At 36.1% G+C, this 18,778-nt stretch overlaps 2 protein-coding genes across 2 annotated transcripts; both read left to right on the top strand.

Annotated features, from left to right (window-relative positions):
* The first annotated feature begins 243 nt into the window (after positions 1-243).
* LOC113296332 lies at positions 244-2,876 on the top strand. Its single transcript, XM_026544639.1, has 4 exons — positions 244-799; positions 895-1,032; positions 1,490-1,949; positions 2,356-2,876. The coding sequence occupies exons 1-4, from the start codon at positions 281-283 to the stop codon at positions 2,874-2,876; spliced, it is 1,638 nt and encodes a 545-aa protein (XP_026400424.1). The 5' UTR covers positions 244-280.
* A 6,850-nt stretch (positions 2,877-9,726) lies between these two features.
* On the top strand, positions 9,727-16,535 carry LOC113300132 (homeobox protein knotted-1-like 6). The gene is made up of 5 exons (XM_026549317.1): positions 9,727-10,681; positions 10,761-10,916; positions 11,031-11,220; positions 15,793-16,073; positions 16,159-16,535. Exons 1-5 carry the CDS (start codon positions 10,256-10,258, stop codon positions 16,318-16,320), a joined length of 1,215 nt encoding a protein of 404 aa, XP_026405102.1. The 5' UTR covers positions 9,727-10,255; the 3' UTR covers positions 16,321-16,535.
* The last annotated feature ends 2,243 nt before the right edge of the window (positions 16,536-18,778 follow it).

Consider the following 18,778-nt stretch of genomic DNA (forward strand, 5'->3'; position numbering starts at 1 on the left):
AACGAGTGTATTTGATAAGTACACAACATACTGACTCATGCTATTTTTGTGTGTGATGTGTACAGGAAACCTAAGGCAGTCGTTGAATGCAGTAAAGGATTTAGTAAAGGTGATAAAGCCTATAGGACTGACTGATAGGGCTCATAGATATCTTAGGAGAGCTGCTTACGGAGAACTCGTAATGATGTATTACGATGACTATGATACAACTGTACCAACTACAACAAGACAGATAACTACCAACAAACACGGCGTCTTGAAGCTCTTGAACTGCTTTGACATGGATTGTGAGACACCATGTTCATTCAAGTTTGCTGATGATAAGATTATAGAGTCTACACCGGCAAAGCTGGCTGGTATATTTTGCATGCAGAGGATTGGAAGCAGAAAGGGTCAGAAGCTGTTAAAGTACTATTGTCCTAGTGATTTGACTGACAATGTTTTATACAGCAAATACTTCACCGATATCAAATCTACAAAGCATCAGACGACGGTGACTAAGACAAACATTTTAGAGAAGATAAAACAACTTATGGCAAAAAGGAGAAAAAGTGGGAAAAGAAAGAAAGTTGATGAAAAGGATCTAGTTTGCCTGATAGGTCTTTATCTTTGCTGTGTATTGTTTTTTGGCGACAAAAATGCCAATGGAGTGAACGCGAAATATCTTAGTATCGTTGAAACTTATGATACGGTGCTCAAGGTGTCGTGGCCTGATTTAATACACGAGCACTTGTTTGAAGAGATTCATACTAATCTTAGTTGTTTGTCAAATGTGAAGGCTTGTGTGCAATACCTACTGGTAAAAAGCTTGTGTGTAATTTCTATTCCAGCAGTTTTAGTGTTACGTGATGGATATTTTTGTTCAATCGACTAATTAAAATTTATATGTTGCAGTTATTGTTTGCTGAACACACGCCAGCAGGATTAATCCCGAAAGTTGAGAACCACGAGGAAGATATCCCGAGGGTTGGGAGATGGGATATATACCAGATTTCTGATTACATTTGGAAAACAGACATGACACAGTTTTCGGTAAGTGTTATATGTCAGTTGGTTTAGGTTTTGTAAATTTATGGTAATGTAATTTAGATAAAACTTTGATGTAATCAAAATTGTCATGTGTAGCTATAAGTTACACATTTAAATGTGCTTGTGTAATTTATAGTTACACATGCAAAAGATAACACAAGTGAATGCAACTATAGGTTATGTAACATAATATCCTGTTTGTATATATATCCTGTGCTTATGTAACTATAGGTTACACATTTTATATGTATATCCACTTTACATTAGATATATGTGTAACCTTTAGTTACACATATCCACTTTACATTAGATATATCTAATGTGCTTATGTAACTATAGGTTACACATATAAAATGTGCTTATGTAACTTTAAGTTACACATACAACCGAAAAATGTATATTTAGAATGTTCAACTGTTTTTTGCAATCTCTTTTTAACCTCTCCATCTGTTAATTGCAGCCAACTCCTAGCTTTGTGGCTGAGTTTTCACAGCTTGAGAAGCAGCTGGGTATATCAACCGTGGTACCCAGCAAGGACGACCTGCAAAGTTGGCTGAAAGCGCAAACTATTGAGAATAGCCATCTGAAAGAGCAACTGCAAGAAAAGCAAGCAATGCTTAAAGCAGCAGTGTATGCAATTGCAAGAGAAGGGATATCAGAAGGGGACCTTTCAGGAACAGCGGAATTCAAGGTTCACAAATTTAGTTGCCAAATTATGCAAGCAATGGGTATTGATCCTTACAAAGTGACCCAGGAAGAGTTTATGCAACATGAAGATGATGTACATGGAGGTACTGAGCATGGAGCTACTGAGCATGAAGAAGAAGAGTTACAATTAGTTGAGACAGAGCAACAAGGAGATGGAAGTACTGAGCAAGAGAAAGAGAAAGATGACGCGGAAACTTCCTTCCATGAAGAATGTAAGTAGTTGTTCATTTTTAATATGCTTCTTTAACTTGATAGAGGTACCCAATTAGTTGACACTAAGGTCTTTGAACCTTTTTAATTTCATATTTTACTTGTTCATTTTTAACTTGCTTGTTTAACTTGATTAGACTTAATAAATGTTGAGTAAACTGATCATATGGATGTGTAATCCCTAGTTACACATGCCACATGCATGTGTAACTTCTGGTTACACTAGTTAGATGCATGTGTAACTCCATGTTACACTAGGTATCCATGCCATATTCATGTGTAACATGAAGTTACACATATTAGTTATCCAAGCCAGTCGATTACACATGATATATTCTTCTTGAAATTTTATTAAAAAAATTTAACATCATCATCATCATCCTAATTCTCGTTTCAATACTTGTGCAGTTCCATGTATGAGCCTTGCAGCTGGAAATACGCCAACAATTCTGCAAGCTCAAACTGCTGCAGAGGGGCACAAAAGACCACTCAGGACATATAGTTCGAGTATGAAGAGTGTGACAACTTGCAAGACTCCACCAAAGAAAAGGCCTGTCGCAAAGCAAAAGCCCACTCCTACAAATAATGATGAGGAGCAGAAGAAAGATGTTGAAGAGACACCTGTTACGGATGAGGCACAGAAGAAAGCTGCAGATGGTGGAGTTGTGGATGGGGCAGGTGATGATGTAGCTGCAAAAGCCGTAGGTGATGATGTTACTGCAAAAGTCAATGAGGATACACCTGCAACTGTTGGTGACGGTTTGGTTATGACTGCTCCAACTCAGCCAACTCCTGGAACTTTTGATGACAGTTCTGCTTCAACACAGTTTGAGGACTCCATGGTGATAACTGCTACAACACCGCAAACACAGCCTGACAATGCTCAGACCTACAGGTTGGTGCAACTAGGAGCTAACCCGATGATATGACGAATGTTGAAGTGAGTGAAATGATAGATGAGATCGTCAGCAACATTAACAAAACTGAACATGGACCCGCAGTGACGGAGAATGCAGAACCTACCTCAACTGGTAACCACTCTTCCGTTCTATGTTTTGTTTGTAATGGAAGTGTAACTTCAAGTTACACATTGTAAAAGGCATGTGTAGCTTGAGGTTACATACAGTGTGTTTTGTTTGTAATGGAAGTGTAACTTCAAGTTACACATTGTAAAAGGCATGTGTAGCTTGAGGTTACATACAGTACATTATTATTTTGGCTTGTGTAACTTTAAGTTACATACATGTGCTAATTTTACTGAGATTCTGCCTATATTTGTTTGCGCAGCTACAACGCAGGAAAACGTTTTTAGCCTTGGATTAGAAAAAACTCCAAAACCTGCAGGAGAGTTACTGAAGGAAGCTGCGAATACAATAAGAGAAAGGCAACCATCATTCATACAACAACGTGTGCTGAGGAATAGAAAAATCCCAACACAAGATCTGAAACAATATCAAAGAAATTCAAAGAGGATTAAGAAGACAGCTAATGAAGAAGAAATGGCCGCAGTTCCAGAAGTAGAAGAAGATAGAATGGCTGAGGTTGCTGAAGAAGATGATGGAACAATGAGAAACGATGTGAAAGGTTCAGAAGTTATCGAAAGGCTGGAAGGCGAGAAAAAGAATAAAGTGCTTGAATATTTCAATACTCATCCGAAAACGTAAGTAGCTTGACTCCAAGTAGGCTTGATTCTGTTATTGATTGTTGTATTTTACTACTTGATTCTGTTATCTTGATTGATAATAGTTTACTTCTTTGTAATGCAGAGACATTACTTGGATGGAACGCAAAGAAGATGGTAGCGAGCTGTTTGATATATCTGGAGAACTAATGATACAGCTTACAAAGAAAGAATCCTTCTTGGAGTCAGAATTCATCGACTTCTACATTAGCAGATTGAGGACGAAGATGAACTCTAACAGCAAGTATGACAAGGCGATATTCCTGTCGCCAAAAGCATACGTAAGTACTTCGATATATTTAAAATCTTATTGCATTTATAATGTGTAGTATATGTTGTAAGATTATGATAACATACTCAAGATTTTTTTCCAGTGTAAAACCCAAGGCCCTATGTGTAACTTCTGTTTACATAATCACTTGTTCATTTGTAACTTTTGATTAAAAATGTGAGTTTGACATTCCAAATGGTTTTTGCAGATCTCTTACTTGAAGGATTACGAAGAATTCAAGAAATTTTGGATTCCGAAGCTTGCGAAGGAGTATGTCAAGTACAAGAACGATGCAGTCAGACTTTTCGCCCCAATGTGCAACAACAACACACACTACAAACTGCTGGAGTATGACTTGAGGAGCTCTAATCCTTGGTCCTACATGAACTCGTCAAACGTTAAGGAACTCAAGGGTGAACACCTTCTTCAAGCCAAGAAATATGCATTTGCAATTACTACAGAACTGAGACTCCGCTGTCCTTTTGCTCTTGGGATGAATGAAAATGCCAAGAATCTCAATGCGCCCCCACAAGGTACAATTCCTGACTGTCTTCCATGTGTATGCAATTACATGAAGATCAGGATGAAGAATAAACCACTTGACAAAAAATTAACCTCAACTATGATGCTATGGTGGACTGACAAGCTGAACCGCATGAGAGGAAGCATGCTATACAAGATTCTTTCGGATCCATCTAGAGATGTGTAAAGCAGTCATTAGGATTAGAAAAAATTCTATACTCGCAAATATGTTGTTAGCCACAAACAGATGTTAGACTTGGAAAATATGTTGTTAGAAACTTTTAAATTTCGTCAGTTAGTAGATTTTAGCAGTTCTTAGTTTTGCAAAATATTTTTGGGTTGAAATTCTTTGAATTAAAAACTTTTATCTTGTTAGAACTACTACTGCTGTGTGTACAGGTTTCAGAAAGTATGCAACAGGTTAAGTAACTACACATCTTAATTTGATGCAGAAAGTGTAACCTGAGTTTACATATACATTTATCATGTGTAAGCTAATGTTACACATCCATATATTTGAGTGTAAACTGAAGTTACACAAGCCATTGATCGGATTGCCCAATAAATCAAAATAAAGTTACACCAGCATTTATCATGTGTAAGCTAATGTTACACATGCATTCACAGCAGTGTAACTTCCGGTTACACATCCATATATTTGAGTGTAAACAAAAGTTACAGAAAGCATTTGACCACTGATCAGACGTATACAATAAATCAAAAATAGAATAAAATGCATTTCAACTGTGAACTGACAAAATATAAAATCTGAATGAATCATCCTTACACATAATCAACGTTGAAGAAAAATAAAAACGTTTGGTCCATGAAAACCAACATGAAGAAAACTAAAAAAACAAATAATCAAAGATAAATAACAATCAAATCATTAGTTGCAGAAATGAATTTTGTTAGGCTCAAGCTAGTGGGGTGTGAACTTCCGAGGATTCCTGCAACCTGCCTTGTTGTGACCTGTTTCCTTGCAGTTGCTGCAATGAACTTTCCTCTTCACCTTCTTCTCGTGTTTACTTATAATCCTTTTCCCTGGTGGTCTACCTGGTTGCTTCTTCACGGTAGGTGGGTTGACGGTGTCGTCTGGATGATATTCAACAGGCCTGTTGTAGTTGGGAATCGGCTGGATGGCATGCATATAAGTCTTCCTAAAATAGTCGCTTGTAAAATACGGTGAAATGAAATCAATAGCCTCACGTTTAATCTTGCGTATGGCTGCAAGAGCATGAGCACAAGGAAAACCATATACGCGCCACCTGGAAGAAAACAAAAAACAAATCAAAAATCAGTTAGTTGCACATACAAATCATAAAACACTCAAAATTAGCTAGCTACAGGTGCATGTACAGGATGTGTATCTTTAAGTTACACTTGCAAAATAAATTTGTAACTATTATTAACACATGCATATATCTAATGTAAAGTGGATATACACATTCTTAAAAAAAAGAACATACAAAGAGAAGAAAAAAGCATAAGAAACCAAACCTTTGACAGGTGCAAGTCTCGTGTTCGAGGTCCACCATGTGAGACCTTTCACTAATAACTTCAAACACGGTAGGACTAGCAACCAATACTTCCCAAGCCAAACCTTCATCTTGAAGAGCCACAAGCTTTTCTTCATACTCAGGGGTTAATGGAGTCATCATATTAGCACCAATTTCACGACGCTCCGCCATCAAACACATTATTTTCCTCCTAATCTGAAAAGGAGAAAAAAACTCATCAATGCATAAAGTGACAAAACATGAAATAAAAAGACAACAAAACAACAAAACACACACACACACACTCAATTAACCTGATCAAGAAGAGCAGATGCAGGCATCTTCTTGTGAACCAGAACCCAGCTATTGACTGATTCTGCTAGAGTACTAGATGTTCGTCCATACCGACAACCTTTGAAATAGGCATTCGCATATGCTTCAGGTGGGATTGTCTCGATGTAATCAGCCACCCAATCGCAGTTCAAATCTCTAATCTTCTGTATGGCTTTCGCATGGTTTTCAGGTGAGAGTGCGTATGTCGCCTCTCGGAAATGGTCCATCACAAGTGAGTACCTAGGATCTGTTGCAGTGATGGGTATATTCTTCGTCAAATGATAGTAGCAGAAGCTGTGGAACCCATCTGGATAAACAAGTGGAACACCTTGCAAGAGTCCTTCATGGCGATCCGAAAGGAAGGTGATTGGCCTCCCATCACCAACAACTTCTTTCAAATTCCTTAAAAACCACTCCCAGTTGTCGATCGTCTCAGAATCGACTAGTGCAAAAGCAAGGGGGAAAAATCCTACAAAAAAATTGTGCAGAATCGAAAGAATAATAAGTTTCACACATGCTAAAACAAATATGTAACTTAAGGTTACACATGCTAAAACAAATATGTAACTTAAGGTTACAGATGCTGTTTTCTTAGTTACACACTGAGTAAAGTAATGTGTAACTGAGAGTTACACATGTGTAACTGTTAGTTATTTGTCAACTGAAGTTGTTCATAAAAAAAAAACACATAGAAAAAACATACCTTTACCACCATTGATCCCAGTAGCTGCCATCAAGCAACCTTTGAATGTACCAGTAAGGAAAGTAGTATCCAAGTATACCATTGGACGACAAAACCGGTACCCTTTGATGCATGCAGCAAATGCGATGAAAATCCGCTGGAACTGTTTATTTTCACGTTCAAACTTTATCACACTACCAGGGTTGGTTTCCCTTATAGCATCAATATACCATACCAAGTGCGAGTAGGACTTGACATCGTCGCCATAAATCGTATCATAAACCTTTTCCCTAGCATTATATGCCTGGTAGTACTCCATGTTGATCCCATAGTTGGTCTGGAAATCAGCAGCAATTTGCTTGGGCTTCTTGTGAGGATTTTTGCGAACTTCTTCCTCAATCAAACTAGACGAGAAGCTGGTGGAGTAAGTTTGGTTCAAGTTGCGTCCACCAGCACCACAAATGTGCTCAGGGTTATAAGACCTGACCTGAAGAGATTCATACAAAATATAAACAATTCAACCAAAACACAATATGGTGCCAAAAACATCATGTGTAAACCAAAGTTACACATACTGTAACAAAACATAACATATGCTAAGCATTAGCATGACAAACACGGAAAACCTACCTGAAACATTTCGTTCCTTTCATCGATAGAAGCTGCATGGAATTTCCAGCCGCATTTTTCATCTGCACACTTAGCCGTGAACCTAGAACGCTCATTGTGAGTTACAATCATTTGGAAACCAGTGCGAAGACGATACTTGGTAAAAGCAACCCTGACTTGCTTAACTCCTTCAACAAACACATGGCCAATATCACCAAGAACCTTGGGCCAACCATCCGATAACAAAGGTTTCGCTGGCTTACTTTTATCTTCCAAATACATTGCAACAGTAAGATTGTTTGTGGACGAAGACGTACTACTAGACCCATTAGAAATAGAAGAATCTGCCCTAGAGCTAGAGGAAGAGGCCACACGAGGAACATTTTGCAAGAAAATATCAACACTGGTCTTCTGTTTACTATTTGTGATAGATATAAGAGCTTGCAAAGAAAAATCACAGTCAAGCGGAAAATCTTTCCCACTTTCTCGAAAGAAGAAAGTAATACCAAGTGGAGTAACTGCTTCCATTCCTTGCAAACTTGTTCCTTAAACTCATCAAGTTTGATATCAGTATTAACACGCAGGGTAATGAAATCAGAAAAGTAGCGAACAACAGCAATGCAACTAACAGCAGCGCAACTAACAACAGCCATGACAACCTGAAAATATCAAATACACAATAAGAATATCAAAATTTGAAAACGAACGCAATTCACTCGGGGGCGTTGCCCCCTCGTGAGAAGTATATTCTATGCGGCAAGCTAAATATAAGTAAAAGATACAGATGATACAATTGTTTACAAATAAAACATGTTACAGGACATATATATGTAACTTCAACTTACACATTCTTAAAATACAACAGGATATATATGTGTAAACTAAAATTACACATGTTGTAACTAAAAAAACATCTGCATCTTCCTCACACATGCTTAAAAATACAAAGAGGATATATATGTGTAAAATAAATTTACACATGCTGCAACTAAAAAACATCTGCATCTTCTTTAAGCATGCTTAAAATACAACATGATATATATGTGTAACCTCAAGTTACACATACTGTAACAAAAAAAAACAGCATGTATACAAATCAATTTGAAGTTGTTTTTTTGAAACAAAATTGTTTCTTCATACTTCTCTCAGTATCAACAAAAAGTAAAACAACAAATTAACAGATCGCACATGAAAGAACAACAAAATAATTCAAAAAAAAAAATTGAAAACAGATCTGAAATAAAAAACAACATAAAATTCTTACCTAGATTTGTTGTTTTCTTTCTTCTCAAACAATGTTTATTTTGTTCCTCTTCTCAGTATCAAACAAACATGTGTAAGCATCAACAAAAACATGTGTAAGTATCAAAAGTGACAAAAATAGATCGAAACGGTAAAAACAAAATCAATTGAATTTGAAAACTAAATCGAAATCACAATTCGTACCTATTTTGATTTATGTATTCCCAACTGTCTTCTTCCTCTTCTCAGACTCAACAAATTCGAAACAGAACAAAAATCGTAATCAGTAGAAGATCGAGATTCAAAAAATCGATGAGAAAACTAGTGAATCAAGCAACAGAAAAGCTAAAATCGAACAAACCTATTTGTTGTTCATCAATGCAGCTTCACTATCTCGTCAGATCTGAAAAACAGACGAATACACCTCAACGAATTGAGAGAAAATTCGTTTTCTTCTTCTTCTCGTTTATGTTGTTCTTCTTCTCGTTTTCTTCCTATCAAATTAACGAAAATCAGTATGAAACTATCAAAATTCACGAATTCGTCTGAAGAAAAATCTCCAATTCTGTTTCTGAACGAGAGCGGAGAGAAGAAAGAGCTGAATCTGATTTGGTTTTCAGTTTCTGGTAGGTATAAAACGTCTATAAATAGGGAAGGTTAATTTCGGTATTTTTACTTTTATTAAAAATCCTGATGACGTCAGCAATCCGGGAAAATTGAAAACCAGGCCCCAAAAAAAATTTTTCTGGGTCTAGAAATATCAAAAACGGAAAGTGTGGAGTTGAGGGTGTAAGATCCATTTTGTGGGGCTTATATATGGTTGAACCCATATAGTAGGGGTTCTAGTATTTTTCACTTCTGCCTTCACATCGCCACAATGCAAAATGGGATGAAATGTAGGATATGCGTTATCACGAAGGACAAATACTATTGGTAAAGTAGAGAGCGTGGCGAAACATGAGTGATACAGAAAATGACTCTAAAGGGTGTAGAGACGAGGATGATGAACTGGTAGAGACTAGATAGACTAGAGAGAGCAGAAAGAAAGAAAAAGCAACTTAAAGAGTTGTTCATCAGCAACAGGGTTCTGGGTTCACCTTGTTTGTACGCTAAAAATCACAATCCCCAAGAACTCAAGACAAGCTCATTCATTCTCTCTCTCGTCTCTGCAACTGATCACCCATTTCCAGAATATCTCAACTTTTTCGACGAAAGAGAATAGGTTTGAGAAACACAAACACGCCAAAAATCAATTACGAGTATCTCTCTCTCTCTCTCTGATATCCGTTTCAGATAGTCTATCTCACTTCATATTCGAGTAATAAAAACCCCTATCTATCCATCTGTATAGTCATACCGAATTCTTAGCTACTAGTCTCTCTCCCTGCTTTCTTCTTATCCAACGTTTCTAGCTGTCTTATTAAGTCTCTACTGTGTCTGTTTTGATACTTATTAGAATTAGCTCGGTTATGGAAGATATGTATAGCCTCAATCATCATCATCATCATAACCCAAGTGTGAATTATTCATCAGCATCGGATGTGGTATCATCAATGTCTTCTTCTTCTTCTGCTTCTTCATCACCACTATTACAAGAAAATATGCAGCAACTAGTTTCTTCTATAAATTATCAAAGTTTACTATTAAGTTCATCACTAGCTTTTCAAGATCATCACCATCGAGTTCCCATCTTCGGATCTGATCGTTTTTTTTCATCATCATCTGCCAATTGTAATTCAGTCGCTACTGCTCATGAACATCATCAAACAACAATTACTAACCATATTCACCCAGAAGAAGATGATACGATGACGAGTATGAGTATGCAGAAAGCTAAAATTGCTTCTCATCCTCGTTACACTAGTTTACTCCAAGCTTACATAGAGTGTCAAAAGGTAATTATAATCTTAGAAAATCAAACCCTAAAAGTTTATAGGTTGATTTTGGTAGTTGCTTAACTTCTGGGTAGTGCAGGTGGGAGCACCAACAGAAGTAGCAAATATGCTAGATGACATACGTCGTTATCATCAAGACAATATTCATGGTTACTTTTGTAGTAAGCAGCAGCACAGAAATGGTCTTTTTTCTGCAAGTAGACTTGGCCAAGATCCTGAGCTTGATAACTTCATGGTCTCAGACTCTCTAACTCCCTCTTTCAAATCACTACCCTGCTATATATAAGTATATATTAAAGTTCATCATTTTATTCCTAAATTATATATCATTAATTTTTTTTTTTTGAAGGAGACATACTGTGATATACTGAAGAAGTATAAAATGGATCTATCAAGGCCTTTTGATGAAGCAACAAGCTTCTTAAACAAGATTGAGTTACAACTCTCTCATCTGTCTGATTCCAACTCATCCAAGTCCAACCAGCACCATCCTGCACCACCTTCTACAATATCAATAAATCCTACTTGCCTTTCATCAGGTCTCTCTCTCTCTCTCTCTCTCTCTCTCTCTCCCCGATATTCATGATGAAGATTGTTTCTGCTCTTGATAGATTGTCATGCATATGTTTTATCAGTTTTCTAATGAAATTGGTGTTGGTTATTTAGTTATGATCTCGATCTTCTTAATCATTATCTTATTCCAAATTTGATGTTTCTGGTTTAGGGAATGTCTCGGTTTACAACCTGCACAAGGAATTAGCAAATAAACAAACCCTAAATTAATTTCAGAAGATATCTATATTAACTGAAATAAGTCTCCCTGGTTTCTGCATAGCTAGTTCTTTAGTTTTGAGAATGTTTACAAGTAATAATGCCTGGACTTTGAGTCAAGGGGTCTGAAAGCTTAGGAGTAGTACAAACTGTACTTGAACCCTATTTTCTTTTTTTTTGTTTTTTGAGACATAATTTTTTATAGTTCATCATGTTATATATATAGCTTATTTCTGTTCTTTTTTTTCTTCCCTTTTTTCTTTTCTGGTAGTACAATTAGTTGCCTTGCGTCTCTGGAGTCTCAGGTCTCTTGACTCTTTTTTGGCCTGATGATATTTGTCTCTTTCATTTGTTTTTTCCAGTCTCATTGAGAAAGGTTATAGGAGTACTTGAATCAAAATGCAAGCTAGCTAAGGCTTGCATTGAAAAGGTTATAGCCTTATAGGAGTAGTTGAATTTCAATGGCTCTACTTACCTACTTGAAATTTTCTAGGAGAGAGGATTATGCAGTCAATCTCAATCACTTCTTAATTAGCTAGGCTTATTTATTAATCCAGAGGTTAGACTTGGTTAGGGTTTGGGTTCACTTTCCGCTGCTTCCTTAGTTTTATTGGGTATCATCATCAATAATAATAATCTAATTTATCTTTGATGGCATTTACAATGCTGCACTAGAAAGAAAAAGAAGATGACTTTTTATATTATATCAATGTTCATTATTTCATTGTGTCAAGTCTTTTCATTCTACATGCTATTATATTTTTGATTTTACATATAGTTTCTCATAATAATATTTATCTGTGCTTAGAGACCGTAGTTTTATTTTGTGTTGTGTGTTTTATGCAATTGATTTGAATGTGATAAGTTGCCACAAATTCAGAAAGTTGACATAAATTCTAGAGGTTAAAATGAGAATACTTGGTATATATGGAAACGATATTGAGGAAGAAATGATAAGTTACTTTCATCTTGTAACAGGAGATGCTTCATAAAAGAAAAAAGAAACTTGTAGCAGGAATGATAAATATTTCATGTAGTATAATTGCATAAACTCTGTTTACCACTTCCTAATTAGCAAAGTTTTAGCTAGCGCATTTTGTTTTTATTATCATTTAGATACACTCTATAGATTGATTTACACCCATATTGTTAATATTAGTGTCTTCTAGCCTAAAGTAGAATAAATTAACATAGGAAATGTCGTGGCAATTATAGTTAACAATATTAATATGTTCCACATATTTTGGTGTTCATCTTTAAAGAGCTCCAAGTTCCAATGGTGCATGCCTTGGCTGTATATAGTTAATTAACAAGGAGCAGCCTTGGGAAACCCCTAACGAATGGATCTATCTGCCATCTAAAGATAAGAGTAAGAACTATAAAATATTGAGTTCTACTACACCCATATATGAGGGGAAAGAGTGATCTCCTTTGATTAGCTTTAGGAGTTTATTACATGTAAATTTAAAGTATTGAAACTCAAATCTGAACGTCTATAAAATAACATCACATTGTCATCATCATTGTCGTTGAAAATATTCCTAGACAGTGCACGTGATACCATTGCACATCTAAGTACCAAAAGCAAGTAACCAAGTAGGTTGTAATTTGAAACTATTCCTCTCGGGATCGTGTTAGCTTACTAATCTTGTCTTCCCTTGTCATAATCCTCTTCGTTGTAAATGATTTTTTCTATTCCCAAATCTTTGTTTATTGATCATTCCTAATCTTCTTCATCTTTTAAAAGCTGAACGAAATTATAATTGATGGTTGATACTTGATATTGTTATTTAATTTATGATTGTTCGATCTCTGTATCGTAATCCCTTCTTTTCAAGGCTGTACAAAGTTCCAAAATAATGGTTTCTGACCGGAACCATATAAAAAAATTAACCAAGTACAGATAGTGTATGTCGCAGAATATGTTATATAGAAAATAAGAACACATAAATTAGAAAACAGATCGTAGTTGCACGAGTTTAGAGTTTGAATTCGGAATAATTTTCATGATTAGATGATACTTTTATGATAATGATTATTAATATATGTAAGTTTGGTTCGTTAAAAAAAAAGGTTGCGATTCACTGATGCTTAGGATATTTTAATGTTTATGCAACTTACATTTTTCTTCTTTCAAAGTACACAAAAGCTTTTCAATTTTATTGTATTATAGTTGGCTTTGGGTTCGCTTTCTCTCTTTTTGTGCTTTGCATTTAGTTGATCTGTAATTTTGCTTCCTCAGAATGCTTTCTGGCTTCACCCTATGTGGTTATCCATGTGTTGACACTGTGTCACACGGTGATCTTGTCTGCAAATCTAATTAAGTAGGGTTTTACGGATTTAGTTCCATGATATAACAAATATGCGCATGTAGTTAAATTCGCAGGGAAAAATGATCATGTTTCAAGTTTAGTTGTAGTGATTGGCAGTTTTCAGTAGTGTTCAGTCGTTAGTTGTAGTGATTGGCAGTTTCCAGTAGTGTTCAGTCCTTACTCAGTTAGTTCTATAGGTTATTAGAAGGGGGAATGCTAGTTAGTTGGAACCATATATGCAGACTACTACGTTGTTTTTTATTATTTTGGTTTTGAAGTTTGATATGTGTTGTTATTTATTAACTAGTTGTACTGTTGTAAGCAAATATTGAAATTTAACCTGAAAAAAACTATGACATCAGGAATAATGTGTCAACAAAAGGAAAAGGAAAATAAAAAACCACATGGAAATGTAGGATTTTGGTTTGTTGTTTAGAGTACGTTTTCTTTTTCATACTGTATGTTGTTTGTTGGCATTCTTGGTTTTTCTTAGTTGTATTTGCTTAGAAATCAAGGTTTACAACTCTAATTTTTGTTATATCCGTTCAGTTATTATGTTTGCGTCTCTGTATTCTTTATAGTTCTTTTATACATGTCTGTCATCTCTAAACTTCTCTAGCTAGTATGTCTTAACTTGGATTGCATATTTTTTGTCCCCATTTTCATATGGGAATATTGGTGCGAGAAATCAATTCTGGTCTGAAACAAAGTCTGCCCCACCAATTTTAACTTTTGGCTTGGATAGTGAGATGTCTTTAAGTTTGTCTGTTAAACTGAAGTTGCGATGATAAGAATCATATGGACTCCCGCATTTTGCGGCACTAATAATTTTGAACGGAATCTTTATGTTTCCTCATATATGTTCTAGTTTCTTTCTCTCTTTGCCTTCATCATGTAGTGTTTGTCCATAGCAATTATATAGTGATGGACTACATTGTCTAGCTATCTCCAGTTTGGAGTTATATGTGCAAGACAAAACGACAGTGCCTGTCGTCTTGCTTCATGCCATATTCTAGGATTGCTCATCTCTTCTATAAAACTAACATATTTTTTGAAGAATTCTTTCATAGTTTCCTTAATTTTATTTATTTTTATGGAAACTCTTTTAACCAGACTAGAACTCTCATACTTATTACATGATAACTGGATGTTCAATTGTGCATACCATTTGTTAGATGTGGAGGTCAGTAGAGCTGATCTTTGGGGCTATATAGACAATGGAAAAGAAGAAAGTTCTTAGAAAGCTGAGTAGTCATGAGTATATACAGATGATTTTTGTGGCTATACACTATCTTCCTTCAACAAATGCCGTGGCTTTAAAATGTAGGTTCTAGCCTCTAGGGCTTAGATTCTAGAATCTATAAAAGAATCTATAAAGTTTTCCTTGAGATGAGATATTTGAATGGTTGAAAGATATCTGGGATGTTAGTGTAGGACCCACCAAGTAAAAAAAATATTTTGATTACTGAGCAGAATCAGGTTCTTATTTCGGATGCGTGCATTCCGGGTTATCTCTTTATTTTGCATAGTAAAGGCTAGATTTTGTGACTTTAATAGCCGCAATGTCATGTCTTGTCACTAGCTCATAGCCATTACTGCTGCATCTACAGTAAGTAGTGCCTACTGACTACTGATCAGACCTAACATAACTCCACTTGTTCCAAACATTTTACTCTCTCTCTCTCTCTGTGGATATCTTGAAACTTGGCCATTTGGCCCAACAGCTATACACAGTCCCAAACTCCCAATCCCCTGATTTATTTTTTTTCCTCCAACTGGAGTGGATTTTATTTTTATTGTTTGATTCAGAAATCAGAATAGGCTGTGTGGAAACTGAAATAGAACCGAGTTAGAAAATTTGTGAAATGCTGTAAGCGTTTATCTAGGATTTGTCCCTTCAACGTCTTCAGCCTTGTCCATAATATTCATATTTTTGGCTCATGTATGTATATGTCATTGTCAATATTGGCGTAACTGAGATTATTTAGGAACAACTAATACGACTTTGTATTTGGTGATCATATGCAGATCATGAAGCTGGAGGAGGTGGATCATCTGAAGATGAAATAAGTGGAGGGGAGATTGAAATTCATCAAGATCATCACCATAACAATCAGGTCGTGCATCAAACCATGAATAGGGTGGAAGACCGAGATCTAAAGGATAAGCTCTTACGAAAGTATAGGGGATATATTAGTAGTTTGAAACAAGAGTTTTCGAAGAAAAAGAAAAAGGGAAAACTGCCTAAAGAAGCAAGACAAGCACTACTTAATTGGTGGGACATTCACAATAGATGGCCGTATCCCACGGTAAAACACTACATTCTTTGTTTTACAACCATGTGTCATTATAGATTTTGATTTCGGTTTCTCTTAATTGTTGTTATCATTCTAGGAAGGGGATAAAATTGCGTTGGCTGAAGCGACAGACTTGGATCAGAAACAAATTAACAATTGGTTTATCAACCAACGGAAGCGACATTGGAAACCATCGGAGAATATGCAGTTCTCTGTGATGGATAACCACCTCTCAACACCTTTCTATATCGAAGATTGACAAATTGACTTTTTATTTGGCTTATGTTTATCAGATCACATATGATGTATTATTATTCTCTCTCCAGTATGTATGTATGCCCTTTTGCTGAATGCTGATGCATACACTTCCAAAAATATGCTACTTACATGGCTATCAAAAAACGAACAAAGATGTGTAATCTCTTCCTAATTGACTTAAATATGCTTCCTGTATATCGATTCTTTTTTTTTTAACCGTGGCTTATATGTTCTTAGGTGTATAACTTTAATTTTAGCATGAATTTGAAAGAAAATTAGCTCGGGGGAAGACAAAAAAGAACTTGTTACTAGCAGCAATCAACATTGACTTGTATTAAATGAACGGGCTAAATTGGGGCCTAAGCCACTTAATTGGGGCCTATAGCTACATAACAAAGTAGAGTCATTAACTAGTAATTTCTAGAAAACCCTTATCCATTATTTATGTTAATGCCTAATATGTCCTTATTAAATTAGTGATGATTAATTAAGTTAATATTTGTTAAATTAATTAGTGTTTGAGCTTGACTATAGTGTTAGGATTAGAGTAGAAATTCATTTTTCTTTAAGGTTTGGAGGGAAAGAAGAAGTATAGGGAAAAAAGTAGGGCTTGTGATTTTCTTAGAAAAAATGAAACTTTATAGTGATGATGAAGACTCTGGTAGCGATGAAGAAGTGGGTGCATCAGATTATCATGATTTCGATCCTACCGAATTTGATAATTTGTTGAATGAAGAAGTGCATGACAACCAAAGAATGCTTGAGGATATTATTCAAGCACAAGAACAATTTCGTCGGGAAGAAGAAGGTGACGATGCTTCTAATAAACATGTATGAGTTGTAACGATCTACAAACATGTATTTGCATGTCCCAATCACCCAAAAAGGGAATTTTTTTCAAAACTTCAACCCAGAATCGGTTTATTCGATAGCACTACATAAACCGATTCTGGGTAAAATCCCCAAATTGGTTACATTAATCGGTTGTTGTTAGTCACCACATAAACCGATTGTAGTAAAATTTTAGGCGCGATGGGTACATGACGAAAATCGGTTTTTGTTGGTGATGTACATAATCCGATTTCTTCACTTGAATAATCACGTAGAATACACGAAGTTGACAATCGGTTTATTTACGTGTATATGTACTCCGATTTTGGAGAAAAAAAGTTCCAGGACAAATGTGAACAAAAATCGGATTACATGATACGAGACATGAACCTATTGTAAACTTTGAATTTTTTTCGTCAAGTCCTTAATCGGACTTTATAGTTGCACATATAAACCGATTACTGATAATCGGTTTTCTCGACTGTAACATATAAACCGATTTTGGATCCTCAACTTGTTGATATTTGTTGTAGATTGTTGTGACGTTTGAAGAAGATCAACCCAAACCCATATCTCTGTTGGGTCATGATACCTCTGCCCACTATTTCACCGATTTGGAATGGAAAGAAAGAAACGATGCAAAGCAATGGTTTATAGACAAGGGAATAGAGATCAAATGCGCGTTAGTTTTAGGCCGTCATTCAAGTCAAGATCGTTTGGAACTTGTTTGTGAGAGAGGTGGACAACAAGAAAGTCACTTGGCAAAGGACAGACTGTACGTGAAGCCGACGACAAGGGAATACATTACTAAATCAAAGAAGTATGGTTGCCCGTTTAAGATTATAGTTAATAGACCCAAGGGACCCAATGGTAAGGTATACAAGCTCTCTAAAGTGATGAATGGTTGTCATAATCATGATGATTCGGAATCTCTTGTTGGACACACGGCCGTTTGTGGGTTGAAACCACATCAATTGGAAATGATGAGGTCGATGAAAGCGTGTAAACCAAGTGACATCCTTAGGAAGATTAAGGAGGATGATAAGAATAACTTGTCCACTTTGAGGCAAATTTACACGGCAAGAGCGGCATTTAGGAAGAGGGAATGGGATGGTAGAGCGGTTATGGAACAATCTCAGTGGTTAGACGATCAACATGGATACATAATGAGGAAGCAGGTATTGGAAGGCAAAGTGACTCGTATTTTCTTGGCGCAGCCGGAGATGATCAAATTGGCCCAACGCTTCTATCAAAATTTTGTTAATAGATTGTACGTACAAGACCAACAAGTACAACGTGCCATTGTTAAACATTGCTTGCCATACTTCCGACAAGCAAAATTTCACGGTAGCATGGGGGTTTATGGGTCGGGAGAATGATGTGAGTTTTACTTGGATGCTAGAGACATTGAAGGAGATATACCGTGGCGATCAAACTCCGAGGATCATAGTAACAGATAAGGACCAAGCACTAATGAATGCCATAGGAGTGGTTTTTCCGGACGCTAAGCATTTTCTTTGCACATGACATATACAATGCAATATTAGAAGTAATTTTAGGGGTCATATCCAAAAGCCAAAGCCACAAAAAGGTACCGCTCGTGAAAAGGCCGAAGATGAGAGTCTTCA

The sequence above is a fragment of the Papaver somniferum genome, chromosome 7 (assembly GCF_003573695.1).
Source record: "Papaver somniferum cultivar HN1 chromosome 7, ASM357369v1, whole genome shotgun sequence".
NCBI lineage: Eukaryota > Viridiplantae > Streptophyta > Magnoliopsida > Ranunculales > Papaveraceae > Papaver > Papaver somniferum.